This window comes from Musca domestica, unplaced genomic scaffold (assembly GCF_030504385.1).
Source record: "Musca domestica strain aabys unplaced genomic scaffold, Musca_domestica.polishedcontigs.V.1.1 8, whole genome shotgun sequence".
NCBI lineage: Eukaryota > Metazoa > Arthropoda > Insecta > Diptera > Muscidae > Musca > Musca domestica.
In genome coordinates, this window is record NW_026712409.1 from 22,517,095 (window position 1) to 22,535,796 (window position 18,702).

At 35.7% G+C, this 18,702-nt stretch overlaps 1 protein-coding gene across 3 annotated transcripts in view; it reads right to left on the reverse strand.

The window, feature by feature from the left end:
- Window positions 1-660: 660 nt before the first annotated feature.
- LOC101900562 (homeobox protein 13) overlaps window positions 661-18,702 on the reverse strand; it is a 124,312-nt gene continuing 106,270 nt past the window's right edge. For all 3 annotated transcript variants that reach the window (XM_005185470.4, XM_059131021.1, XM_059131019.1), the window contains exons 7-8: window positions 9,622-10,227; window positions 661-5,127 (exon numbers count right to left, since the gene is read on the reverse strand). In XM_005185470.4, the coding sequence (XP_005185527.1) occupies window positions 10,061-10,227 (167 nt within the window). In that variant the 3' untranslated portion in view covers window positions 661-5,127; window positions 9,622-10,060. The remainder of the gene's footprint in view (window positions 5,128-9,621; window positions 10,228-18,702) is intronic.

An 18,702-nucleotide genomic window follows, 5' to 3' on the forward strand; every position in this document is an offset into this window, starting at 1 on the left:
TGATTGTTTCGCGTTTAACCAGCTTAATGAATATTCAAAATTTCAACCTTTTGTGGGGGAGGTACCAGTAGAAGTATACCGATATATTTTATCTTAGCACCAGACCTTGGGTTAATAAAACTATTGGGATTTGTGAAATTTGAAGACAATCGGACTCAAACATCGGATTTTATAAAAGTTGTAATAATTCAAAATGTTGACCCTTTGTGGGGGAGGTACTTGATAGAGTGGGCCGATATTTTCCATTTTCGCACCTGACCTAGCACTGACGCAAATATTTGGATTTGCAAGGTTGTAGCAAAAGCGCAATATCGCTTCTCTTTCCGTGCAGAAAATATATTTGTTGAAAATGTCTACCCTTTTTTAGGGAGGTACCAGAAGGAGTGGACCGATATTGCCCATTTTTAAACTCGATCTAGTTATACGATGTACCAAGTTAGGGCCAAATCGTAGAGTTATCGTGCGCATCGGAATAATTATATATTTCCCATAATTTCCGAAATAAGCATCCGATCCTCTGTAAATTTCACACACATATATATATATATATATATATATATATATATATATATATATATATATATATATATATATATATATATATATATATATATATATATATATATATATATATATATATATATATATATATATATATATATATATAAGAGATAACTATAGCTCTTATATATATGTTTCATCCGATCACGGATTTTCACCAAGTGCATCAAACTTGCTTCTAGACTGAATTAGGTCGAATGAGCCCAAAATAATTCAGGTCATTTGAACTGATATTGGCCATTTGGTGCAAAATTAACCCGAAACCGGTTAAAGATCTATGGGATTTAAATCTACATTTCAACCAATTCTCACCATTTACAATAGGATTCGTCCTTGGGCCAAACAAATGCGATCTGCTTTTCGTTCACAAAAGTACATAGCCAGACGGACGGATAGACAGGCATAAATCTACTCAGGAAGTGAGTCTATCAGGATCCTAAAAAGCAATCATGGGTCTATCTCCCTTGTTTCTCCATGTTACCAACAAACCTACAAATACATAATACCCTTACCACTATGTGATGTTGGGTGTAAACATATTTATATAAAGGGGACAATAGCTGAGGGTACACAGACAGATACTTTTCCTACTACTTTATGTTAGCTTCCCCACCAGGGACTGGATTCTTGTTCTATGAAAACATGAAATGAAAAATATTTTCTTTATACATTTTTTCATTTGACATTTGTTTCCATAATAAACGCTTTCATCTGAAATTTTCATTGAACGAGAATTGAGGCGCAGGGCTATATATATATGAACATATACTGAGAGTGACATCTATCAGCTCTTCCTATCTTTTTTTTCAATTTTACTCATATATCTCATATAGCCTAGTGTTACCGTCTCCCAAGGTTTAATTTTTTGAAGAAAAAAAGCATATTCTCTTACAGAGAGAAGAAAGTTTTTCTATTGTTCATGGAATTACTAAAGAGAAATAGATTGAAATACAATATGTTCATATTGTTCATATTCTTAAATCGATTAAATTTTTCACTTCAAGCCGAATACAACAAATTCCATACAAAATATAATTTAGAATTTTTTTTTTAACAGAAAATACTTTAACGAAATATTTATTTATTAAATACTACTGTTTAGCTTTCTAAATTAGTTTTTTTTACATTTAAATATCGATTAAACACTCAATACCATTTAATTCGAATTTCATAGTAAATCAATGTTTTTTATAAGCATAACCATAATTTTATAAAACCTTATATTTATCTGTTCATGCCCACTGAACCAAACATAAGTCTCTCTCTGCAACAATTGCTCAAAACTTTAATAAATAAATTCAAAATTCATTCATAAAATCTAAATGCAATTTAAGCCTGTGGCTTATGCTTGCCTAGAATATCAAAAATACAACAAAAACATGAACCACTTGAATTGCCAAAAACTTATACCTTAAACAAATTATTATCGACATTTATTACATTTTAGCCATGTCATATAATGCATTGAGAAAAAAAAATTAAAAACTATTTTGCCAAGGACAGTGATTTTGAATCGAAAATAAAACATTTGGAAAGGAATATAAGAAGAGGTGTTGGAACAGAAAAATCTCTTACAATAAATTTTTGAGGTTAAGTATTAAATGAATTGTATACTGAACAATAAACCATTTGTGTTCAGCAAAAATCTGGTCACCAACACATTGCCAACCAACCCCATGATATATGTATTTATTTTTTAGCCACTTAAATTCGGCTTAATAAGATTGCCACTAAAATTCTTTATATTAGTACTCACTCATAGATTTCTTGTGACCAGAAAATAACTACTTATTTCATAGGTTTGGAAATGCGGGATATACCTCAAATAAGGTCCAAAATGTTCTAGATATCAGTCGAGGTGACCATATCCATGTTACGTATGCCATGCTATAGTTTCTCTACAAATCTCCATTTTGACATAAGTATTTAAGAAGATTTAAAATTTATTGAGATTTATATGTATCGTTATATAATTTAAATTCTTATTATTTTTTTTAGGAAATATAATTATTATATTCTCAAAAGTGTTCTAAAAATCAATCGGGGTGACCCTGTTTTATGATACCTATGCCTTGCTATAGTTCCGCCAGAAATCTCCAATTTTGACATAATAATTGCAATGACACCTCAGTACTTAAGAAGATTTTCAATTTATTAAAATTTAAATGCATCCTTATTATTCCCTTAGCCATATGGCTAGAGAGGGTATATATCATTCGATAGGGCCAAAAAGTGCCTCATCGAAATAACGGTTTCAGACCCTAGGTCCCTTTGAAAAAAATCCGTTTCAGGACATTTGGAGTCGATCCAGCGATGTCTCACCGTTCGTCCGTCGGTCTGGCTGGCTGAATTGTACAGAAAAAAGGTAATTCGTGATGGAATTCGTGAGCGTGATTATGTGATTTCTTTATATTTGACTGGAAAACCACAAGTGGCTATCGTTAGGGAACTCCAGCATTTAAATGTTAATAAATCTTATGTGTCTCGTACCATCGCTCGTTACCGTGATACTGGTAGCGTAGCCCGACGTCAAGGAAGTGGACGGAAGAAAACAGCAACATCAGCAGAAATGGATCGAAAAGTAAAGAAGCGACTTGATCGAAACACGCGTCGCAGTGGCCGAGCAATGGCTCGTGAGCTGAACATATCGCAATATTCCATTCGGCAAATATTGAAAAATGAGGTCGGGGTAAAGCCTTTGGAATTCCAAAAAATGCAAAAACTTACAACAGAAAGGAAATAGACTCAAAAGAGTTAAAGAGTTGCTTCGCTTGGCCGAACGGGGTAAATTGACGAATTTGGTTTTCTCCGATGAGAAAACATTCGTTGTCCAGCATTTTGTAAACAAACAAAATGATCGTGCTTACTTACCAAAGAGGTCAGCAGAAAATGTGCACCTTCGGTTGGCCACCAGAACTTAAGCGCCAGCCATGGTGATGGTGTGGGCTGCCATAACAGCCGATGGTCGTTCTCCGCTCGTATTAATCGACCGTGGCATCAGAATAAATGCCGAATATTATCGGCAAAATATTCTGAAGGGTGTAATAAAGCCTTGGGCACGCAAACATTTTGGCCGCAGACTTCGGACATTCCAACAAGACTCAGCACCATCGCACTCAGCACACGCCACCACAGAATGGTTACAAAATGAGGTTCCTCGCTTCATTTCCAGCGCACAATGGCCACCCAAAAATCTCCGGATACCAATGCATTGGACAATTGTGTCTGAAGTATTTTAAGGCTCCCAAAGATATAGGATATTTTGCCCCAACTTTGAAAATCGTAATATTTGCATTATTGCTAGGTCAGGTGAGAAAATGGACAACGTCGGCTCACTCCATCAAGTATCTCCCCCACAATGACTCTACATTTTCAATAATTACAACTCTTACATAATGTATGAAAGCGTCCGATTTTCTTCAAATTACACACATCACAATATTTTTATTAACCGATGGTCTAGTGTGGAGATGGAATATATCTTCCCACGCCTTCTGGTATCTACCTCAAAAAGGGTCAAAATTCTTAAGAACCTAAACCATCATTAAATCCGCGATATGCATCCGGTTCTCTTTATATTTCACACGCTCCATTATTTCTGTCAACACAAGATCTGCTGTGAAGATGGGATATATCGGTTCATTCCTTCTGGTACCTCCCCCACAAAGGGTCACAATTTTCAATACTTTTATCTGTCATAACTTGCGAAACAAATCAGTGATTCTTTACAACTTGCTATATCTAAATATTTCACTCAACCAGAAACCGGAGATGAATATGGAATTTATGATTTCATATGAAATTGGATATAAATATCCGATTCTCTTTTAATTTTGTCCGTGCCAGTAATTTTATCTGTATTAGATGAAATATGAAAATTGAATACTTCCAAAAAATATCTATGTCTCCCTCGGTACCTACTCCATAGAGGGCTAACATTTTGAATAATCATAACAGAAGCCAAAATATATTTAAAGAATCGAACATTGGCTGAGGGCAATACCGACTGATACTTTTATTTATTTTTTAGAAAATATAATTATTATCTCCCAATTCAATAAAGGATGCATATATAATTTTTTCTAAATAGTATTTTACAAAGTGGATTTTGCAAGGTTTTCGAGATCATAAAAGAGACCTGCCTCATTTTGAATTAGATGAATAACAAAGGATATCCCAGAAAACCAAAATTACTCAATAAGTATGAGTAAATAGTTTTTTATTGTTTGTTTAATCTTTTTTATTTTCAAAATTTCCATTACCTCTGCAATATTTATAATAATTTTTCATTCAAAAAATCACTGACCATCTGCATATCTGTCTTTTTTTTCCATTACCATTTATGTTGTATTGATGCTTGTTTTATATATTGTACGTATATATTTGTGTGTGTGTGGGTGTTTTTTGTTGTTACTGTATATATATATATCCTTTTGTCATTGATAACGTTTTATTTCAAAACAAACGCAAAAAAAACTTGTATTTATTCTGAAACACTCAATCTCGAATAACAACATGTAAAAATCATTTCATATTTAAATCCGTAGACACATCAATTATTGAATGCTAGCAAAAGGGGGAAATAGAGAAAAAAGAAGTAGGGAAATATAATAAATTATTATGTCTTTTTTGTTGTAAAGTTAGTAATATATTAGGGTGGTTGTAAGTGAAAATTTTTAAAAATAAATAAATATAAATTGTATATAGATTTTTATTAAAAAAAACTAAAGGTTGATAATTTTTTAAGGAAAATAAAATTGTTAACGAAGACTTTCCACAAATATGAGACCTTCACAGACTGTCATGGAAGATCTTCAATAACAAATTTTTACCCTAAAACCCATATCCTTGGATTAATTTTAAACCAGTAAGGAAAAGCAAAAAGTCGGGCGGGGCCGACTATATAATACCCTATACAACTATCCATATTTCATAGAGTTAACAAAAGAATTTATGTTGAGAATTTATATATATATATATATATATATATATATATATATATATATATATATATATATATATATATATTTGATCAGCGTAAAATTCTACGTCGATTTAGCGATGTGCATCTGTATGTCTGTCGGTCTGTTATTTGAGATATAAGGTTCTTTTTCAGTAGGCAGGTTAAGTTTGTAAATGGGCCATGTAGGTCCACGTTTTCATACAGCCCCCATATAACGGTACCTCCCGATATTCGATATTTTGATGATTTTAGCGACATTATTAACCGGAATTGTTTAAAATGAGGTATTTGAAGTTCTAAATTAATAATACAGCCTGTGACAGAAAATTGTCTGTGCTGGTCCACGTCTTCATATAGCCCACATATAACAGTACCTCCCAATATTCGATATTTTGACGATTTTAGCGCCATTATTTACCGGAATTGTTTCAATTTGGTATTTGAATTTCGTAATGGATTTTACAGCCTATGACAGAAAATTGTGTATGCAGCTCTGGGTCTTCGTATAAGCCCCATATATCAGTACCTCCATATATTCGGTATTTTGACGAGTTTAGGTACAATATCCACCGAAATTGTTTGAGATGTCGCATTTGAAGTTCGTAATGGATGCTACAGCCTATAACAGAAAATTGTCTATACTGGTCCAGGTCTTCGCACAACTTCGATATAACGGTACCTCCCTATATACGATATTTTGATGATTTTAGCTACATTATTCACCGTTTATTTCAAGTTTCGAATTTGAATATGGTAATGCTTATGACAAACAATGCCTATGTAGGTCCACATCGTGTAGACCCCAAAATAACGGCTATGTTCGGTATTTTTAAAATTTTAACAGAATTTTTTAAGGATTTTATTTTTTGAAAATTTCCAAATTCGTTCCAAATGGTGGAGGGTATTCAAAGTTCGGCCCGGCTGAACTTACTGCTTTTTAACTTGTTTTGAATTAGATCATTCCACTTATAAACCCTTGGTTTTAGAGTAGTTATAATTTGGTTTCAGAAGAAAGAAATATATGGGAGAAATTTCCAACTCAGAACCGATTTTCAGCAAATTTTACGGATACGGAGACGTGCGATTCGAAAATCACTCTACTCTATAACCTGAAATCGGATAAGTGATATAAAGAGGTTCTATATCCAAATCTAAGCCGATCTCGACAAAATTTGGCAAAAGTATTTCTGAGCTCTATAAGATCTCTGATACCAAATATCATTGTTATGGATTGCATATTATGACGGTGAGGGACTTAAATAAGGGAGCTCCAGCTATATCTGAACCGATTTTGAACAAAATTTGAAGTGCTTGCTTTTAGGCTGAATTCCGCCGGAAGTGCCAAAATTAAGTCCTTTTGGGATGATATTAGCCATTTGGTGCACAAAAAATCCAGTAATAGGATAAAGATATATATGGGCGCTATATCCAAATCTCAAACGATCTTGAGAAATTTGGCAGAGGTATCTCCGACCTCTATAAGACATTGTTGTGGTGTGTATATTAAGCTTGCGAGGGACTTTAACGCCAAATCGGATGTATATTGTAGCTACAGCTACATCTGAACCGATTTCCACAAAATTTGCTGTACTTGCTTCTAGACTGAATTCGGTCGGAAGTGTTAAAATGTACACAATTTGGACTGATATTGACCATTTGGTACATAATTAACTTGAAATCGGATAAAGATAAATATGAGAGTTATATCTAAATTTGAACTGATTCCCAACAACAGGGTTCGTTTTTGGGCCAAGCAAATGATTTGTGGAAAATTTCATCTTAATCGGATAATAAATGCAACCTGCATTTTGTTTACAAAAATACACAAGACACAGGGACGGACAGACTGACTGACACGCATAAATCGACTCAGAAAGTGATTCTATGGAGATGCTCAAAAGTAACTATTGGGCTATCTCGCTTTCCTCTCCATATTACAAACAAATGCACAAAGACATAATAATACCCTTACCACTATGTGGGGTAGAGTATTAAAAAATCAATAGATAGACTTGATAGAAGTCCAACCAGAATCTCGACCAAAATAGCCTCTTTTTCTGAATCATGTTCTTTATAGATATATAGAGGTGTTTCTATAACAATAGAGTTGTTATGAAAGCAAGGCGTTTGGAATGAAATTCTATAAAAAAAACTGTTGAAGATCCTGTCATTGAAAGGAGATTTTTGTAAGATCTTCTATCCAAAGAAGTCCTGTGTTAGACATCTTCATGTAATTTTGCATTCCTTCGAAGGTGGTCCAAAGAAATTTATTTTGAAACCATTTCAGGAAGACCATTGGGAAATAAGCAAAATAGTTTTTATACCCTCAACCAAAAAAAGTATGGAGGGTATATTAAGTTCGTCATTCCGTTTGTAACTGATCGAAATAATCATTTTAGACCCAACAAAGTATATATATTCTTGATCAGCGTAAAATTCTAAGACGATTTAGCCCTTCCGTCCGTCTGTCCGTCTGTTGTAATCACGCTACAGTCTAAACGAATTAAGATATGAAGCTAAAATTTTGCACAGATCTCTCTTTTGTCTGCAGGCAGGTCAAGTTCGAAGATGGGCTATATCGGTCCACGATATCGTATAGCCCCCATATAACGGTACCGCTGATATTTGGTATTTTGATGATGTTAGCCAAATTTTTCAATGGAATTACCTGAAAATCCACAAAAGGAGTTCCTTTTGGGCATTTTACCCCCTCAAAAATAAATGTCTATATAGGTCCACGATATCGTATATCCCCCATATAACTGTACCCCCCGATATTCGGTATTTTGATGATGTTAGCCACACTTTTTAATGGAATTGTCTTAAAACCCACACAAGTAGTTCCTTGTGAGTACTTCACCCCCTGAGAGAGAATTGTCTATACAGGTCCACGATATCGTATATCCCCCATATAACGGGACCCCCCGATATTCGGTATTTTTATGATTTTGCCCACATTTTTCATCGGAATTGTCTGATAATCCACACAAGGAGTTCCTTGTGCGTACTTTATACCTCGGAAGAGAATTATCTGTATTTGTCCACGATATCGTATAGCCCTCATATAACGGAACCCCCGATATTCGGTATTTTGATGTTTTTAGCATTATTTTTCAACGAAATGGTCACAAGGGGTTCTTTGTACACAAGAGGTTCTTTGTGAGCACTTTACCCCCCGACAGAGAATTCTCTATATAGGTTAACAATAACGTATAGCTCCCATATAACGGTACCCCGCGATATTCGGTATTTTGATGATTTTAGCCACATTTACCAATCGTATTGTCTGAAAATCCACACACGGAGTTCTTTGCGAGCACTTTACCCCTGAAGCAGAATTGTCTAAATAGGTCCACAATATCGTATATCCCCCATATAGCGGTACTCCCCTATATTCGGTATTTTGATGATTTTAGCCACTTTTTCCAATGGAATTATCTGAAAATCCTCACAAGGAGTTCCTTGTGAGTACACGCAGACATAGATTTGTCATTATAGGTCCACAATATCGTATATCCCCTTATATATCGGCACCTTCCGATTTTAGGTATTTTAAAGATTTTTAAAGAATTTTTAATGGTTTTTTTTTTTTTTTTTTTTTTTTGAAAAATTTCTAATTCGTTCCAAATGGTGGAGGGTATTCAAAGTTCGGCCCAGTCGAACCTTCTGCTTTTTTACTTGTTTCATATAAAATGTGCTAAAAAGGCCAAAAAACAACATTTTCGGAGAGGGTACTGAGTCATAATTCCTTCTACGTTTTAGCCCTCTAAAATAAAAATATCTTCGAAAATTTCCCTTTTTCTTTTCAAGAAAACAGGTCTTATTTTAGCATTGACAACCTTAAACGGGTCCATCCTACAAGAAAGAGTTTCTAAAACTCTTCCACACATAAAAGTCCCCACATTGCTCCCACGTAGGCAATCCAAGCCATTATGCAGGCATAAAAATATAATTTATTGCAGATTCTTTTTTCCTTTGTTTTATTATAACACACAACAAAAATAACAACCAAAAAACAATAAATTATAAATTAAATCCATAATGGCACAAAATGAAAACATATTCTCAATATTCTCTCAAAACTCAGAGGGACTTACCATATATTTGGTTACTCTAAACTCCATCTCTCTTGCGTTTTTTTTTTTTTTTGCTTATTGGTTGGCTGGAATTAAGGGGTGAGGGGTTTTCCACTCAAAAAACCCCCAATGGTATTCCTGTATTCATGGGGATGAAGGGGTGTGGATGGCGATATAAAAAGGACGACATGCCGGGATGGCTTGGAATGTCTTGAGGGGGGACTGAGTTAATGGGTGATACGTTTTGGCGGTTTAACGACTTTTGCTATACAAACATTGAAGGTGAGTGGGTAGGTGGTGTGACGACTAGGTGTGTATGAGTGTGTGTGAGGATGATATCGATGTTGTCGTCGATGACGAATATGACATTTTGTTTTTTTTTTTCACTATTTTTCCGTTCTCCTCGTCGACAGTCAATGTAATATTTGCCCAGTGTGAGTTCTGCTACAGTACACCGATTTTAATAGCCCGTTGCATCGAACAGGTCCGGCAGTACCAAGGGCGGACAATTGTGTGGACTGCAGGTGACTCGGGGTGTGTCGTCTATGGTCGAGCCATCGATGCATATGCATTGTAAACAATTGCCGGTATCCTGGGGTAACACATCACCGATTTTATAAAGGGTACCTGCAAATGATGGCAACAAAAACAACAAACACAAGAACAACAAAGTTCGAGATTAATGTATTTTTTCAGATTTCAAATTGATGTAGTAGTACATGGATGATGACAACCAAACATACAAACAACACAAACACACACACACCCAAAAATGTCCGTTTGATGAAAATTAAGAGAGTAACTATTTTTTCTGATTAAAAATTTCCACATCATTGGTCATAGCGGAGTGAAGCGCGGAGTGGTTAAAAATATGCATGCATTGGCAAAGCAAATCCTGAACCATCCAACTGAAAATAATATTTTAAATTTTGTACCAGGAATTGGATGCAAAACATTTTCTATAATTACGAAGCAATCAAAGGAAATTGACATTTTGAAATTCAATGTGGGTGCATTTGATTGACTCATTATGTCGTTTATGGAAGAAGGAGACAATAACAAGTATTTTGAATTTATAAGCGCTATTATACAGGGTGAGATAAAAAAAAACTGCAACAAAGTCAAACGCCATAATTTTTACATTTTGTTTTTTAAGTTTTATTGAATGAAAGCAAAAAATTTCGGAAATAGCATTAACTTTCAGAATGGTTTGAATTGGTCCCCTTTGGCACGAATTGTGGCCTTCAAACGGCCAATGAAAGCATCACACGCTGTCCGAATTTTGCTCTGCGGTATTTTGGCCCATTTCCGGCGAAGTGCTTGCTTGACGTGAACGACACTTTGGTATTTTTTAGTGCCAGCCTTGCTTTCCAAAGTACTCCCGACACAACAGTCCAAGGATTGGTATCCGGAGATTTTGGTGGCCATTGTACGCTGGAAATGAAGCGAGGAACCTCATTTTGTAACCATTCTTGGCTGGCGCATGCTGAGTCCTGTTGGAATGTCCAAGGTCTGTGTCCAAGGCTTTAATACACCCTCCAGAATATTTTCGCGATAATATTCGGCATTTATTCTGATCGACAGTGGAGTCGATTAATACGAGCGGAGAGCGACGATCGGCTGTTATGGCGGCCCACAAACAATCACCATGGCCGGCGCTTGAGTTCTGGTGGGCAACCGAAGGTGCACATTTTCTGCTGACCTTTTTGACAAGTAAACACGATCATTTTGTTTGCTGGGCAACGAACAAACTGCTGTACAACCAATGTTTTCTTATCGGAGAAAACCAAATTCGGCAGATCACCATTTTCGGCCAAGCAAAGCAACTCTATTTTCTTTCTGTTGGAGAGTAAGTTCTTGCACTTTTTGGTATTTCAATGGTTTATCTCGAGCTCATTTTTCAATATTTGCCGAATGGATTATTGCAATATCTTTAGCTCAAGAGCCATTTTTCGGCCACTGCGACGCGGGTTTCGATCAAGTCGCTTCTTTACTGTTCGAACCATTTCTTATGATTTTGCTGTTTTCGCCCGTCAACTTCCTTGACGTCAGCTACGCTACCAGTATCACGATAACGAGCGATGGTACGAGACACAAAAGATTTATTCACATTTAAATCCTGGAGTGCTCTAACGATAGCCACTTGAGGTTTTCCAGCCACATATAAAACAAGTTAAAAAACAGTAAGTTCGGCCGGGCCGAACTTTGAATACCCTCCACCATTTGGAACGAATTTGGAAGTTTTCAAAAAAAAAAAAAAAATAAAGTCCTTAAAACATTCTGTTAAAATTTAAAAAATACCAAATATAGCCGATATATTGGGGTCTACACGACGTGAGCCTACACAGGTATTGTTTGTCAAAAGGCATTACCATATTCAAATTCCAAACTTGAAATAAACGGTGAATAATGTAGTTAAAATCATCAAAATATCGTATTTAGGGAGGTACCGTTATATTGGAGCTGTGCAAAGACCTGGACCTGCATAGACAATTTTCTGTCACAGGCTGTAGCATCCATTACGAACTTCAAATACCACATCTCAAACAATTTCGGTGGGCATTGTACCTAAAATCGTCAAAATACCGAATATAGAGAGGTACTAATATATGGGGCCTATACGAAGACCTGGACCTGCATAGACAATTTTCTGTCACAGACTGTAGTTCTCATTACGAACTCTAAATACGTAATTTAAAATAATTCTGGTGAATAGTGACGCTAAAATCATGAAAATGCCGAATGTTGGGACGTACCGTTATATGGGGGCTATACGAAGACGAAGACCTGCACAGGCATTTTTTTGTCTTAGGGTGTAGTATCCATTTCCAACTTCAAATATCAAATTTATCAAACAATTCCGGTGAATAATGTCGCTAAAATCATCAAAATACCGAATAGCGGGAGGTACCGGTATATGGGGGCTATACGAAGACGAAGACCTACATGGCCCATTTATGTGCAAAATTTTAGCCATCTATCTCAATTCATTCGAAAGATAGCGTGATTACAACAGACAGAGAGACGGACGAACATCACTAAATCGACTTAGAATTTTACGCTGACCAAGAATATATATACTTTGTTGGGTCTGATATGAGTATTTCGAGGAGTTACAAACGGAATGACAAAGTTATATCCTCCATAGTATAGCTGAGGGGATAAAAATCACACTATCACGCTTGAATTCCATCACGAATAACTTTTTTTCTTCTAAACAATATAATGAGCTGTCACTGAAATAATCTTAATAGCTGTCGGACGAGTAGCTCAGAAATGAGAAATGGTTGCAGTTTAGTCCATTTCCATTCCATTCACAAACGATCGTAGTTGGTATGTTTCAATTCTCATAGATTCCTCATTAAAATTGTTATAATTAGCTCTGTAATATATGAAAAGTGGTGTAGAGTATCATAAAGTCGCCCCGCCTGATATTGGACTTTCTTTACTGTTTCTTCGCGGATCGCAGTATCCGATTTGTTATATCAGTCATTGATCAGGCACGGAAGAAGATAATATCAATCCACTTCTTATTTTATTTTCGTTACAACCCTTTAGCCACTTCACAATAAATGACAAACATTTGAATATAATCTCGAGGTAATATTTTTAAAATGTTGGGATATTACATAACATATTTTCCAGTATGGTCCTACACAATTCCAAACCTTATCCATTTTGTATGTATACCGTCGCAGCATATATAACTATGTGGAAAAAGGCAACTTGTTTAATTAACACCTCATTCAGCATTATAGCTATGTGCTAAATCTATTTTGCGGCATAATCCGCCAGATTATCCCATGTCCATGCATGGCATTAAAGTCAAGTTTAAATCGTTTTTGTATGTCAGAGTCAATATTGACATTTCATCTTGTCAAACATACGTTTTTGCTTGTGTCGGGTTGGTTGGTTGTGTGTTTTAAGTCATTTTAACAGAGTCCTTGGTTGGGTTCTTTAAAAAAATAACAAGGAAGACGTTCGGATGATGATGAAATACTATCACATATGCAGAATATGTATTGCAAACCCTACAGCAACTCCGCATTTGCACGATTACAAATTCTCGAAGCAAAAAAAAACATAAAAACAGTAGGTAATGGAAAAATCAAATCCTTAAAAGGCCATAGGTCTGCACGTCCACTAATGGACAGTTTCGAGAGTGGTTTGCATGGGATTTCGTTGTCAAGTACATCCTTCTTCAAGATGACATAGAAATCTTTTCACTGTTGACCTTTTATGTGCTATCTCCTCTTAACCGGTCAGGAAAATTGTATTTACATATGACAACCTAGCCGATGTTGCCAGATGGAGTAAAAGCCCAAAAACCATTCACGATAAACAATTAATCTCAAAATGTGAATAATAGCAGGATTATACGGCTATTGGTATAAAAATTTGAGTAAGTCTATCCTTGAAGAAATTCTTTAAATAATCGTTCAATAACCCATGATTTTTGGCAGAAATTTTTTAATGATCCATTGTTTTTACCCGGAATTCCATGAAATATCAACAGGAAGTCTAAAAATATAAAAACAAGTAAGCAAAGGCTATAGTCGTGCGCGGCCGACCATGTGATATCCTACAACACTAAAATATATTAGAAGTCCTCTTACGTCCAAATCTATTTCGGAAGATTACGTTTTTGAACTGATGTCATAGAGCAATGCCCATATATTGCCCTTAGCTTTTTGAACAAGGACATTTGACCAAAATTCTGCCCAGCCCTCTCTAGCCCCATGCTAACTTCCGCGGCCGACCATGTGATATCCTACAACACTAAAATATATTAGAAGTCCTCTTACGTCCAAATCTATTTCGGAAGATTACGTTTTTGAACTGATGTCATAGAGCAATGCCCATATATTGCCCTTAGCTTTTTGAACAAGGACATTTGACCAAAATTCTGCCCAGCCCTCTCTGGCCCCATGCTAACTTCCGCGTCGATTGGTCATAGTCGGCATGAAGTTCTAAGTCGATTTAACGATGTCCGTCTGTCTGTCTGTTGAAATCACGATACAGGCCACATTATTTGACGCAGAGCGTCAAAATTTAGCAGAATAATTTGTATTGTATCTAGGATGGTTGGTATTGAAAATGAGATATATCGGTCCACGTTTTGGTATAGTCCCCATATAACGGTACATCCCGATATTCGGTATTTTGATGATTTTTACCACACTTTTTCACTGATTTGCCTGAAAACTGGTCATAATGAGTGCTAGTTCGTTTGGCGAAACATTGTGTGTACAGGTCCACGCTTTGATATAGCCCCCATATAACGGTACCTCCCGATATTCGGGATACTGATGATTTTTGCCACATTTTTTATGGCTTTGACTAAAATTTGGTATTTGTTGGTCATAATGGGTTCTAGCTCCGTTGACGAAACATAACACGTTTTTGTATATCCTAATAGCGATATGTCCCGATAATCGGTATTTTGATGATTTTTGCCACATTTTCCCACGAATATGTCTAAAAATTGGTATTTGTGGGTCATCATTGGTTCTAATGTTTCCATTACACTAAGGTGGAGGGTATTAAAATTTCGGCCCGGCCGAACCTTATGTTTATACCCTACACCACAAGGTGGCCAGGGTATTATGTCTTTGTGCACTTGTTTGTAACAGGCAAAAGGAAACGAAATAGACCCATAGTTCCTTTTTGATGATCTGCATAGAATCACATTCTGAGTTGATTTATGCATGTCAGTCCGTCTGTTTATGTATTCTTGTGAACAAAATGCAGGTCGCATTTATCATCCGATTGAGATGAAATTTTCCAACCAACATTTGTTTGGCCCAAGGACGAACCCTATTAAAATTGGAGATAATCGGTAAAAATTTAGATATAGCTCCCATATATATCTTGGTCCGATTTGCCTTTTATTGTGCACCAAACGTGTAATATCAGCCCGAATAGTATGGAATTCTGTACATACAACATAACTTAGGCCTGAAAATAAGTATGCCAAATTTGATCGAAATCGGTTCAGATATAGCTATAGCTCCCATATATATTGTTCATCCGATTTGTTATTTTTGTCCTCCGCAGCCGTAATATGCACTCTGTAACAACAATATTGGGCAAATGTATGAAATACAGCTCAGTAATACCTTTGCTAAATTTTATTGAGATCGATTCAGATTTGGATATAGCTCCCATATATAACTTCGTCCGATTTACTTTTATGATGCACCAAACGTCTAATATTTGCCCATATGGGATGGAATTTGGCACTTACGACCGAATTGAATCTAGAAGGTAGTTTGCCAAATTTGGTGAAGATCGGTTCAGATATAACTATAGCTCCCATATATATTGTTCATCCGATTTGTTGTAATTCTTACCCACAGCCGTAATATGCACTCCGTAACAACGATATTCAGGGATATATATCAAATGCAGCTCAAAAATATCTTAGCCAAATTTTATCGAGATCGGTTCCGATTTGAATATAGCTCCCATATATATATTTTTATCCGATTTCAAATTAATTGTGCACCAAATGGACAATACAAGTCCGAATTTAAAAGATACAAAACCTTCGGCATATTTAGTCCTTTGAACTTTAAATTTTAATTATAATTATAGCGTATATAATTGAATTCTCCCATGAAAACTTTTAATTGTTATGTGGAGCTCTACTTAATTAGCAAAGTGGTGTAGGGTATCATAAAGTCGGCCCCGCCCGACTTTAGGACATTCTTTACTGGTTTTACTTGTTCAATACACAATTTGAAATTTTTTCTTAAAAAAAATCCACCCCATTCAGCTGAGGGTATAAAAACAATCTGGCAATCCCATTTTATTTCACATTTGAATTGTTCGAGCTGACTTCTCAGTCTCTCTAAAACAGCATCACCTACATTTCACAGTTAGTGTTCGTTTTGGTGTTTTGTAAATTTTTGTTTTGTTTTGTTGTGTTTGTTTTTTTTTTTCTGTTTGTTTTAGCGTTGTGTATTGCCCAAAGGTTTCCGCACTTAAAAGTGTTAAAGCGCAAGAAAAAAACCGGGGGGAAATGGAAATGTCATGTAAAACATGTGCACGTGTACGTGTGTGTGTGTGTGCCAATGACTATTTCTATGTGCCATTGTGCGGACAATAACTGCCAGGGTAGGGCAAAGTGGACTGCTACTGCTTCATTTCAATGCAAAGAGCTATTGAGAAGACCTTTACCGAGAATAAAAATTTAAAATTCTAGAAAAGTTTTTCAGAAGCAACGAATTATTCTAATTTGTAAGTTATTTGAGGCAGCATTCCAAAAAAAAAACATGGAAAGCCGAGCGGCTAGATAGTTAATGTTATGCATGATTTAGCACAAATCGAAAGGGAACTTTTGAAAAAGGTCAAACAGACATACAAACATAGTAATGTTTGTATGCATGTGTGTATGGTATATAAGAATTTATTCATCGATTATATGGACATTTTTCGGACGGATGTTGTGCGGAATAAATATTTTGTAAGTTTTTCATTATTTGGGGTAAATGTCACGTACTCAAATTAGGCATTGCGGAATTTTAAGTGTTGCTGAGAATTTCTAATGGGCTATTTAGAATCAGAATATGTTGCAAAAGCAAAAGGGTTGTCTGAGAGTCCAGAAAGTTAGCTGGCACCATTATTAAATTCTTTCTAACAAAATAACCAAAAACTCACTTCTCAACAATCCTGAAAAAACTTCAATACATTTGTGTTATAGTCTTATACGTAGTGCGAACACAAAACACGAAATTATGACGGCTTTCAGTTGAATAATGTGGCTAGCATCTTCGAAATATTAATATTGAGCGGTTAACCTTGTGTAGAGAATATTTCTAAATCTGGACATATATTGAGCATTTTTATGAAGATGTGTTCTCTTCGTAAAAATTTTCAGTTACACCTATTTGTTGTGAAGCATTCGGCCAAGGCTTTCAAAATATTTTTTGGATCATTTTTCTTAAGACACGAAATCATTCAACCCAGTTGGCTTGGAAATTATATTTGACAATTTCTCTCTCTCCCTCAGCCATATGGCTAGAGATATGGCCAAAAGGTGTCTCATCGAAATTACGGGTTTAGATCCTAAGTCTCTTTGGATCAAATCCGTTTCAGGACATTTGAAGTCGATCTAGCGATGTCCGTCCGTCCGTCTGGCTGGTGTGCACGATAACTCTCGAAGGAAGTATTTGATTTAATCCATCGTAATATTTTTATCAAACTTAGATCGAGTTCGGAGATGGACAATAACGGCCCTCCCCCAAAAAAGGTCGAACTCATCGAGGAAAATATTTTACTGCACAGAAAGAAAAAGGATAATCCGATTTTTCCCCAACTTTGCAAATCGTAATATTTGCATCAGTGCTAGGTCAGGTGCGAAAATGGACAATATCGGTCCTTTCCATCAAGTACCTCCCCCACAAAGGGTCAACATTTTTAATAAAATAAACTCTTAAAAAATGTGATGAGCATTTGAAAATTGTTATAAGTTATGACAAAAGTTTCCTATGCAGGTTCACGTCGTATACGGCTACATTCGGTATGTTTAAGATTTTCACAGAATTATTAACGGATTTTTTGTATACCCTCCACCATACTATGGAGGGTATATTAATTTTGGCATTCCGTTTGTAACTCCTCGAAATACTCTGACATGAGTAAAAGATATATATATTCTTAATCAGCGTAAAATTCTAAGACGATTTAGCCATGTCCGTCTGTCTGTCTGTCTGTCTGTTGTAATCACGCTATCTTTCGAACAAATTGAGATAGAAGGCTACAACTTTGCACACATATATATTTTGCCAGTAGGCAGGTTAAGTTCGTAAATGGGCCATGTAGGTCCAAGTAATCATATAGCCCCCATATAACGGTACCTCCCGATATTCGGTATTTTGGTGATTTTAGCGACATTATTCACCGGAATTGTTCCCAATTTGGCATTTAAACTTTGTAATGGATATTACAGCCTAAGACAGAAAATTATCTCTACAGGTTCACGTCTTCGTATAGCCCCCATATAACGGTACCCCCCGATTTTCGGTATTTTGATGATTTTAACGACATTATTTACCGGAATCGTTTCAAATTTGGTATTTGAAGTTCGTAATGGATACT